Raw genomic sequence first — 11,341 nt, 5'->3', positions numbered from 1 at the left:
TCTAAAATTAAAATGTTTTCATACAATAATAGAATAATCGTGGTCTTTGAACAAGCTCTCCAATGAGTCCCACTCAGCTGCTCTTTCCTCATAGTCCTGCAAAGATTTTCAGTATTTATTCAATTCCTGTTTTAAAATTATTTTTCTGCTTCCACCAATCTTCCAGATTATATCTCACTGTGTAAATTGTTTAGTTTCCTCATTGCCAGAGAATCTTTTGCCAATTACTTTAAATTTCTTTGCATAACAGTGCAATTTGCACAATTTAAGACCCAAGGCTAAAAAAGCAAAGTGGGCACCGTTGCAATCAAATTAATCTCGTCAGTGGTTGAAGTGAATTTAAAAAGTAGGATGTTTTGGGAAAAGTTGACCAGACTGAGTTTCAATTTGTCTGTAAGGTTGCTTTTATCACCAGCTGCAACAAATGCCTTCACCAGCTCCCTTAAAATAATGCAGAGCTGAAGATACTCAAACTTATATCTTTAGATCTAATTTGCAAAATTATGCACTCTTTTAATCTGCACTTTTCCAAGAGCACAAGAGAATCAAAACGCATCAAATCAGCTGAGTCAGTAAGCACTATTCCTTCTTAAGTTGGAACATTGTGACTTCAAGCTCCATTCTGCAACCTGGCACACACAACTTAGACTGATTCTTCAGAGCGCGTGATGCATTGTCAGAGGTGCAGCAACATTCTCTTCCTTTGCCTGTGAATTCTGAGGCCATCCCTGCCTATGCTGGTGTTAATGGTGCCAAGATGGCATAGACCAAACCTGGAACTTTGCTGGTGTGTGCAGCTCAGATACTCTCCGAATGAAATCTCTAAACTGCTTGGGGATCAGAGCGTATAACAATGCTAACAGAAACCGTTGACCTTGTTGATAATCCTCTTATCTGTTGCTTCCTAATGCTTCCAGCCCAAAGCAGCAGCAACATTCCTCTTGCCCGCTGTCATGTATCATACAAGAACAATGCACTAGAGATTTTTCCACATGATTCCCCTTCAGGGGATGTAGAACCTGGCAGAGGAGAGAAATCCAAAGTGTAGCCCTTCACCCAACAGACTGCATGTTGATGCTCCAGTGCGATGCACCATTACTCCCATCCAGCATAATAGAATAAGGAGTATCAGAGGACGTATTATAAAAAAAAATTGGCCCACAATGCTGGAAAAATGATGAGTTTGTGGCACTCAGTATTAATGGCATGTAAAAAAAACCCCCAGCAATTTGAGGGAAGAGGAGAATTGTCAAGTCCCAATTCTTAAATTGCTGAACTATTTTTGTTGCTCCATTATTAGCTTCAAAAAGACCAAAAAAGTGCAAACTCATCATGAGTCGTGCTGCTGATATTATTTGCTGCTCCTAAAATTACTAGATCTACAACATTGGTACAAATTAATCACACCACAGCCATTTAGGGCTGATAATTCATGTAAGAACCATGTTAATGACCTGTTTACAATACATACATGGCATTCAAAAATGAATTAGAGAGAGAGAGAACAATAAAGCTGTGAAGTCTTAATCCCCCAGGTATAAAATTGTTTCCAGAGTTTAAAAAAAATTTCCATTCCATCTTAGCAACACCTTTGCATCAGTCTCGGTACCCATTGTTAGGCATTTCATGCAATATGATGGCAGAAGCTAAACTTGACAGATATTGGTCTTTTTTCGTTTAGCAATGGCTAGCTTCTTAAGAAAGCAAAACTATTATTCTTGATCATAATATTTTCCTTTCTGTCTCACTCTCTTTCTTTTAATCCACTGTCTTCCTTTCCCTCTTTTTATTTCTCTGTCTCTAATTAGACTTGAATTCACCCAATTTGCTTTCCATCACCTGGTCTATATTGTTTACTGTACTTCATCAGTTAAAGAAATAGACCATTGGGCACAACATTCATGAGGTTCCCAATGTGATGGTGACATAGCCATTAACCAATTTGCCCGTTCAGCAATTTGTGGCACAAACACAAAGCAATCTGAAGGGTGAGAAGAACAGCCCAGTTCAATTTGCTTTATGCGAGATGCTCAGTTCCAGCTATTTCAGGCTGTTACATTTATAATCAAGGTTAGCAAAATCACTACTCCAGCAGATCCACTTTCAATGCCTTTCACTTACTCTCTTTCAGTTTCTTTGCCTTTCACTCCTCCTCTTCCTTTTGCAGAAACTCAGATACATTTCCCCAGACACCGGCAATCTGCGTCATCTTGTCTGCACGGCCATTGTGAGCTCTTAGGAAATAAGAGGGCTAAAACATGTTTAATGTATATATTTCTAGTGTATGCAGTCAAATGATCTGGAGAAGTCTTTTTTTTAAAATAATGAATGTTTATTAATTCAAAAATAAAATATATAGTAGAAACATTCCACTCATTTCTGCACAATACATGAAAGTAGGTCCAGTTTAATATTCTAAAAAAACCTGGGAAACTAAGCTTGAGACTAATACATGGAACATCAATGGCTCGATAAAGAACAGTTAAAGGAGTGAAGGCTTCAATAATCTGTACAATCCAGACAAAATATCTAACCTTTCACAAGTATTCACTTAAGACCCAAGCTTCTCATGTTTGGGATGGCCCCTAGACCACTACATAGTTTCCAGCGATTTTGTCCTATCTACTCCTACGACTTTATCCCAAACCTTAGTCCTAAAATCAGGCTTCAGCTCAGCCTTGTGCACCATCTCCCAAGCTGCATCCTTAAAGGATGGTCTCCACTATAGCCTGCACTAAACAAACCCAAATAATGTGATGATGATGTTGGGCTGAACAGGATCGTAAGCAATGTTTGAAATTCAATGTGAAAAGCTACACTCCCTGCATGCCCCTGCCATTTCAGTTCTTTAATATTGCATTCAAATATACCACTTACTTATCTTTACATTCTCCACTTAAAATATAAAATCTTGGATAAAAAATTTGGTTTAAAACATATTTGTTTTCTTAATACCAGTCACCTCCCAAAATTCACTCGTCCATTGACCCCAGTCTGCAAACCACCCAACTTGTACCTCTTGCAGCTCAATCACAAAACATAGCTTTTGTAGCCATGAAGAATTCAAATGTTGCCCAGGGAATGGGAGAATAAAATTAAGAAAAATATTCCTTCCAGAGTTACTGTCCTACTTAGTGCCCTACTGCTTCCTTGTAATACCAAAAGCATAAAAATCAGTGGGATATTCAAAGTTATTTCCTTGCAAAGCGGATATAAATCATTCATTTGATCAATAACGCATAACCTATAGTTGATGCACACCAATACGCATTCTTGGATATTATTACTGCTTCAGAAAATTTCACACATTTCTTCCCTAGATCAAAATTATTTATGTTTGGCAATTGCACATTTGCAATGAAGCTGGCACGCTGTCCGCTGCAGTGCAAAACATGCACATGATATTTTGTTTGGTAGTTACAATTCTGTAACATTTAGGTGAGAAATGAAATTTAATGCCAGCACAAGTTTTTTTTTGTTGGACATTTAAATCTAAACCTTTGTTTATCTGTTACCCCTTAAGATACCACACAATCGTTCAGCCATAGCTTTTATATATTCAATTGCTGTCTCTGCATAACACATATATAGCAATCTGTTTAAAGGCAAAAATATAGTAAAAGGCTTGAGATAGCCTCACAAAGCACAAGAGAGAATTTTGAAAGATCCTTCAACATCATCTCAAACTACAAAGTTTGTTACAGCTCACAAAACATGCTCTTGCATTATTCTGTATAATTTACTCAGATGCTGTTTGTGGAAGCAGTTTTATTCTATATCCAGGTAATTTTTTGTTTTGCAATGCTCCCCCACCCTCATCAGATATAGGATTATTTGTCACCTAAACATGGATATGTACTGATAAAAATCACATGTCTTGAACTAAAGTGCTATTGCTGTGCATAACCTCAACTGCAGTGTCTGGATTAATAGCAGAACCTAAACATACTATGGGAAATAAATCTACATTAATACACCATAATATAATACTAATTCACATGCATAAAACAATCCAATCTCTGTCCCTTTTACACCAAACAAATATCAATCTGTCTCTTTCAATTTAAAAACAATTTGCCTTGTGGCTAAAAGGTAAGTTATCTTCAAAATAGAATCTTGTGCTGTTCCATTACATAGGTTGTTTGAACAGATGATATGTGGAGAATTAGCTGAGGAAGGCACCTGTATATCTGCAATGGACATTAACTGTCTCTGAACAAGTGCTGGGTCTTCTTGCAAAAGCAATTTACTTCTTGGGCCGCTCCAAAATGTTTAAAAATTTCCCTCTAGTCATCTCTCGTGCTGAAAAATAAAATTTTGAAAGAATGTCAGAACATATGGAACGATAATATGAAAAGATTTTGCCATCAGTTTCATTCCTCCTAGGAGAAGGCATGGATTTTTGGTGGTTATATTGCTGGATTAACAATCTGGGTACTGATTTCAATACCATCTCGGCAAGCTGTGAAAATGAGTTTAATCAATCTCGCTATTAATGCCCACAGCTGGACCAAAGTGGCTGAACTATTGCAACCAAACTCACCAAGTTCTGATGGACATAGCTGCAAGATGGATCATCATGAGGAGGTTGACTTCATCCTCAAGAGACTCCTTTTACAGATATTTCTGGCAGGACTGACCACTGCAGAATCCTTGCAAGGAAAAAGCTTAAACTCAGGACATCCTTCATTGTATAGTATGACATTAATGGGACACATCAAGCAGCTTATAACAGCACTACTGTGGCTCCTCAGGAAAGTGTATTTGGCCCAATTATCCTTTGCCACTTCCTACTATCATATGATTATCTGCAAGAAAAAGCCCAACCACCTCTGATAATCAATGGTACCATCACCAAGTGCCCCAGTATCAACATCAATACCATTGACCAGAAGCTTACTTGGACCAGCCATTCCAATCAAGTGGTTACAAGGGTAGGGCAGAAGTTAGCAATGAGTGCATGACATCCCAATGTCTCAAAAACAAAACCTCCATCTGCCGACACGCAAATCAGGACTATGATGGAATGCTCACCAGTTACTGTGAAAGGTATGGCCTCAACAAAAGTTTCATTTGAAGCAGAATTAGGAAGCTCACTTGTGCCTGATTGATTGTATGCTATCTTGACATCTTTTAACAATGATGGACAATCATTGCAATATATGCAATCATTGTACTACAGCAACTCAACAAGGTTACAATGACAGCATCTCTCCTGCCCTATCCCACCCAGGAGGATAGGATTAGCAATGCCATGGAAACGCCAGAAGCTGAAAGTTTCCCTCCCAATTGAACACAATTTCAACTTTAAGATATGCCACCGTAGCTGAATAATAATCCAGAAATTCCTTATCTATCATCATAAGCACAAGATCTGCAGGAGTTCAGCAGAAAGCTTATCACCACCTCCTGACTATACTAGGATTAGAAAATAAAACTAGCTTTGCAAGCACAGCCTACATCCAAAGAACAAAAGTACATTAGCTGGAGATTTTTGGCTGTTCTCGCCAGCTGGATCTTCCGGTGCCGCTGATGGTGAACCCCTGCCATGAATTTCCTGGCGATGTACAGAATGGGAAATCTCGCTGACAGCGGCGGGACCAAAAGATTCTGCCTGTGGCCAATGTCAGCCGGCTCCGTCGCCATGATACATGTGGCGAAAGACGTGGAAAATCCCAGCCATAATCTGAATTGCAAGATGTCTCCGTAAATTAATTCCCAAATTCAAAGAGGAGTGGTTGCAATTGGCAGGTGAGATCTTCAAATGCAAAAAATTCTACCATCTCTCTCTCCCATTTAAGTACCTAGCAGAGAAGCCACAGATGCTGCATTCACAATCCAGCAATTATATATTTGGATCCCAATATTTTCTAACATTCAATTGCACTAGTAGCACCTAAAATTATAGACTGTGGATTTCCACTTCTGTGCTCATCTACCCATTAATGTGAATGAGAAGATAATCACGCCTGATACTACAAATGTAAACAACCAATCTCAGTTGTGCAGCATGGAAGGGACTAATCTTGCAGCACAGGAAAACCCACAATGTATACTTTTCCTGCACAAATCCTACATGCGAACAACCACCTCTACTCCAAGCACCAAAAGAAAGAATCGCAATGCTTTTTTACTAGTCACCGATATGTTCTCCTGTCAGTCTGAGCTATTTTAATACTTCTCTTATATTTAGTAGCATCTATCACACTACAGTAAGGCAAAACAATAAAACAAAATACCATACAGAACGGAGTACAGTGAGCTTCAGTGGATCTCCAACTAAGCTACAGCTATACATAAGACTATTCCCAGCTAGCAATGGCTGTGGAAAGTACAAAGGTGTTCCATTCAACAGCAATGGCATTCCTCATCATCAGAATCATGAAAATTATGTTTTCTGTGAGGGGAAACTGTTAATTTACCAAATTGAAATTACAATAAAATTAGTGATTTCATTGCAGACTTAATATTTCTGCAAGTTAGGTCTTATTTCAGGTTCTAGTATAATAATTTGAAATTAGGGGTTATTGACAGGCAGCTTTCAAGTGCCCAGCACTGAGATGAAAAGGTCAGCTTGTTTTTCAATCAGCTGTCAAGTTTTAGTCAATATTCAGACTCCTGCCACTGGCACCTGTCAACAAACATGGAGGGGACAGTGTTGTATCTATCAATAACTGACAACACCAATTACATTGCTGTGGAATTTCCTCACTGTGTAGAAGAACACTAGAGCTCTAAGGTAGCTTTTCTAACCACCAAATCTCTTAGCAGTCTGACATTTTCAAGGCAACAACTTTGAATGAATAATAGGAGCAAGGTGCTGGTTGAAAACGTGTTGAGGCTTTGGATGACATTACAGCCACAATTGTTGAAATTTGAGCACAGACTGTCATTAACTCAACCTCAAGAGCAATTTTCAGCCTAAGTGCAAATATTGTTTTGTTTACAGTTTATTTATTTGTGTGACAACTAGGTTTACTGTGAAAATCCCTTAGTTGTCTCACTCCAGCACCTGTTCGGGTACACCGGTGGAGAATTTTGCATAGTCAACCCATCTAACCAGCATGCCTTTCGGACTGTGGGAGGAAACAGGAGCACCCGGAAGAAACTCATGCAGACACGGGGAGAACATGCACATTCCACACAGACAATGACCCAAGCCGGGAACTGAACCTGTGTCCCTGGTGCTGTGAGGCAGCAGTGCTAACGACTGTGACAGGATACATGGCATGGTGATTATGGTATTAGACTTGCAACCCACATACTGGCATTGTAATTTGTGAGCTGGCACCACAAGAGCCTACAAAACCTGCCAGATCTTTGCAAAAGTTCATCTGGTCCTTCGTGTTTTCCAAGACTGAACTACGCAGGATTCTAATCCCTTAGTACCTGATCGAATCATAATGTCTCAGAAGCACCATAGTCATTTGTTAAAAACAATTATCATGCAAGCACACATTCAAGGTGGCAACCTGCCACTACTTTCTCAGAGAAACTAGGAATGGGCAACAAATTTTAGTCTTGCCAGCATCAACCACAACAGAGGCAGAGAAAATGACACTGAATTTTGTTTCGTAGTTGTGATCGGGTAAACAGGCACAACCAGTCATTTATTCCATACTATATTCTCTGTCACTTAAAACCATACAGGACAGGAAGTATGTGTATGGTTAGAGTGCAATTTTTACATGGAGTTTATCATGTTGAGTAGTAATTCTAACGTTGATTTATTTGCTCCCCATACCCTAACACATCAAATTTAAAACCCTAAACTAATAACCTTTCCTTACCCATTTTGAGCCTTATTTTTTGCCCACACAATATGATCCTCTGAATCCTGCCTGAGGTGTTATGTTATGTTCGAGGGCTTCTCATTCAAGAGAGAGTTTTCAATCAACCCACTGGGACTCCTTTCCCAAAGCTCTTCATCTCGTTACTTTACTCTTTTGCCTTTAAAAGCCTCCTTAAAAACTATTATAAAAGATGCAATTAACTTTGCCAATTCCTCCACTACCATTTGTTCCATTCTCTCCGATGTGATGTGCTTTGGGATGTTTAATTATGTTATGGATGTCTCACAAATGCAAGTTGTATTGTATCATTCTGTTCCCGCAGAAGAAAATATTTCGTTGAAAAGTAATAATCATTGTTATATATCATGGAGGACAGGCTTTGGCTGTCAATACACTGCTCCAATCTAATCAAGATGTTCCCATTGCATTACAAACAGGGCTGCAGTGTTGATTACTGACAGCAAGTTAGGTTTTATTTTACATATTAAACAGTGAACTCGAACTAAAACAAAATTATAGATGTTATTCAGTATCATCACATCAGGTACGATTGCTGAAAATTACCTTGGGTGACTGAACAACTAGACTACATACATCTGCTGTAACCTTGGCAGAAACTTCAGGTCAATCGCACATAAAATATTACTTATTGATAATATTATTGTTCCCTTAGCCCTTCGAGTACATTTTTTACTACACTTGTAAAATCAATGCAGTAGGATTTTGCTTTGTGCAGAATTACATAAGGCCCGAATTTTACTATTCAAAACACATTGGGCGAAATTTTCCAGCTATTCGTGCCCCGTCAACAAGGACGGAGAATTTGGCACATATCCAAATCTCCATTCACTACAGCAGGACTAGAGAATCCCGCCAGAGTGAATGGCTGGAAAATTCTGGCCGTTAACTTATGCAAAGTTAAAATCAGGCAGATAGTCTAAATCCAGCTTGAATCTGGATCCAGAGTTGAACCCAGGCATTGAAGTGAAACAGAATAAGGCTCACTGGAGAACAAAGATTCACTCCATTTCCATTCAGAGTAATGCCCAATTTACACTACACACACTTAGAACAGAGACTACAATATCATAACATTGAGATTAGTTGTGGCAACAGACAAGGGGAATTCTTGAGTAAAAATGCTTAAATGGAGAAGTGTCAGTTTCAACCAGTTGAAAACGGACCTGGGTTGCCTTTAAAGAGGTGATAGCTTGGATTCAGTTGAGGTACATTCTTATGAGAAACAAAAGAAGGGCAAACAGAAGGGCAAAAGGAATGGTCAGTGCAGGCTTGGAGGGCTGAAGGGCCTGTTCCTGTGCTGTAACTTTCTTTACTCTTTGTTCAAACAAAGACAGAGCTCACTGGATGACTATTTCACCTTTCACCAATGCTAGCAGGTCGGCTGTGAATTTCAAACATTTTCTGTAGGTTAATAAAGACACTTATTGTTGAGGCAGACTCATGACATGAGTTAAGTTATTAGGCAAACTCTGATTCTGTGGAATCATACCCCTAATTAAAGTCAATATTTTCAAAAATTCAATTCCTTCATTTTCAAGGAATTGAAAATGTTTTTAAGAATAAGAAGTGAAAAAGGGCTTAACCATTGCTTACCATTATATTGCACCAAAATATCACAGCAATGGAAATGATTGATATTTTCACCACTACTAATGCAAAATAATGACAATGATCAGTATTCACTCACAATGTTTTTTAATAGAATTATGCACTCCTCTAGTTTCCTAATAGCAAAATACTCCTCCGTCAGATCAGAATTTGTTAGAAAGAAAAACAGGATTAATTCCACAGTAACCTAAATTGATTTTATCATCTGAATCCTGAGATTAGATTGCAGCCTTGAACTAACTTAAATTAACTGGCTGGTATTTGTTTTTAATAATGTATATGGTCTCATTGTATATGTAGGCCTTTAAGTCCATTTTTAAGTTGTATTCTAGTCCTTTCGTTCACTAGTGGCAGTGCAGGCTATTTAACTTAATGTATTACGTTCACAAAAATAAGCATCAAATATCTCCTAACATAATCAAAAGGTTGTCAGTTGTTTAGTATACAGCAAGTTGTCAGTCAGTACAAACAAAATATAGAATACAAGAGCCTCCAATGTTTGTAGTGGGAATGTTGGGTATTGACAAATTTTGCCCAGGGACATAAAAACTAAAAAAATGCAATAACCAATGTTTTTTTAAAAAGGCAGTAAGTCTCCAATTAACCAGCGCCACTTGTAATTGTTGGCACTTGAACCAAAATCTCATCAGTAAGGTAATTGCATTTTAATGAGGTTTGAACAAATGATTGAAATTGTTTGAGGACCCAGCTTTACCTGAATTTAACAATGTTTAAATTGTTAAGTACAGGGCAAGTACTTAGAGAACTACCTGAAATAGTTGATGTGCTTAATAACAACATAGACTGAGCTTTTCGAATTGTCTCTTTTGGCACTGCAACTGCTTAGTGCCATTTGCCCTTTCCAGCAGGCTGCCCTGACAAAAGTGAATGATGCAAGTGGCGAAGACGGCATTTAAAACATTGACAGTGCAACTTGCATCATGCATGACTACATCTTTTTGTAGAAAACTAACTTTTCACCTGGTCAGAAATAGACCATTAATTCTCCAGTTATAATCTGTTGCTAATATTCTGACAGACCCTCTGCCAAACCACCCTGACCCCAAAATCAAATTCTAGACATAGCAAATTAAGAGGTCAAGGAGGGGGCAGGGGGGTGAACTAACTAACAACATTCATGAAATTCACAAAAATATGTAATTTTTAAAAATGCTTGAAATAGTCAGCAGGTCAGGCAGCATCTGTGGCAAGAAATTTGGCAGCATGGTGGCACAGTGGTTAGCACAGCTGCCTCATAGCACCAGGGGCTTGGGTTCGATTCCCAGCTTGGGTCACTGTCTGTGTGGAGTTTGCATATTCTCCCTGCTTCTATGTGGGTTTCCTCTGGGCGCTCCGGTTTCCTCCCACAGTCCAAAGATGTGCAGCATGGGCTGATTGGCCAGGCTAAACTGCCCCTTAGTATCCTGGGATGCGTAGAGGGATATGCAGGGTTATGGGGATAGGGCCTGGGTGGGATTGTTGTCGGTGCAGACTCAATGGGCTGAATGCCCTCTTTCTGCACTGCAGAAATTCTATTCTATGATTCTAAACAGAGTTAACACTTCAGGTTGATGACCTTCCAACAGAACACGAAGTTCGCAAACCTGGTTGCACCATCTTGTTTCAAATGGTTGTCGCTGCAAAAGCTGGAACATCAAACAACATTTTAATTAAAAAGAAAATAATAATTCAACTTCAGAATTGGAAAGGACATCAGATCTAAATGTAGGTGACCAGATAAGATATTAACAAACAATGGAATGCCAACTAATCATGCTCTGATCCTGGAGAAGCAACATTTTGAATTCTGCAAAGAATCATTCATACATGGTAAATGAACAAATAGCCAACAAGTGAGGCAGGGAGCTGAGGAGGGAGACTTGTTACAGGACAAAAACAGCAACACCCAAGTTCAAAAA

General features: G+C 38.8%; 1 protein-coding gene across 1 annotated transcript in view; it reads right to left on the bottom strand.

The window, feature by feature from the left end:
- Nucleotides 1-2,317: 2,317 nt before the first annotated feature.
- Nucleotides 2,318-11,341, bottom strand: part of lin52 (lin-52 DREAM MuvB core complex component) — a 100,231-nt gene continuing 91,207 nt past the window's right edge. The window contains exon 10 of the mRNA XM_080202292.1: nucleotides 2,318-4,302. Within this exon, the coding sequence (XP_080058418.1) occupies nucleotides 4,247-4,302 (56 nt within the window). The 3' untranslated portion in view covers nucleotides 2,318-4,246. The remainder of the gene's footprint in view (nucleotides 4,303-11,341) is intronic.

Source organism: Carcharhinus amblyrhynchos, chromosome 14, assembly GCF_965287045.1.
Source record: "Carcharhinus amblyrhynchos chromosome 14, sCarAmb.v2.hapA, whole genome shotgun sequence".
Classification (NCBI taxonomy): Eukaryota; Metazoa; Chordata; class Chondrichthyes; order Carcharhiniformes; family Carcharhinidae; genus Carcharhinus; species Carcharhinus amblyrhynchos.
The sequence above is the reverse complement of the archived record's forward strand: the minus strand, read 5'-3'. Positions and strand labels throughout refer to the sequence as shown.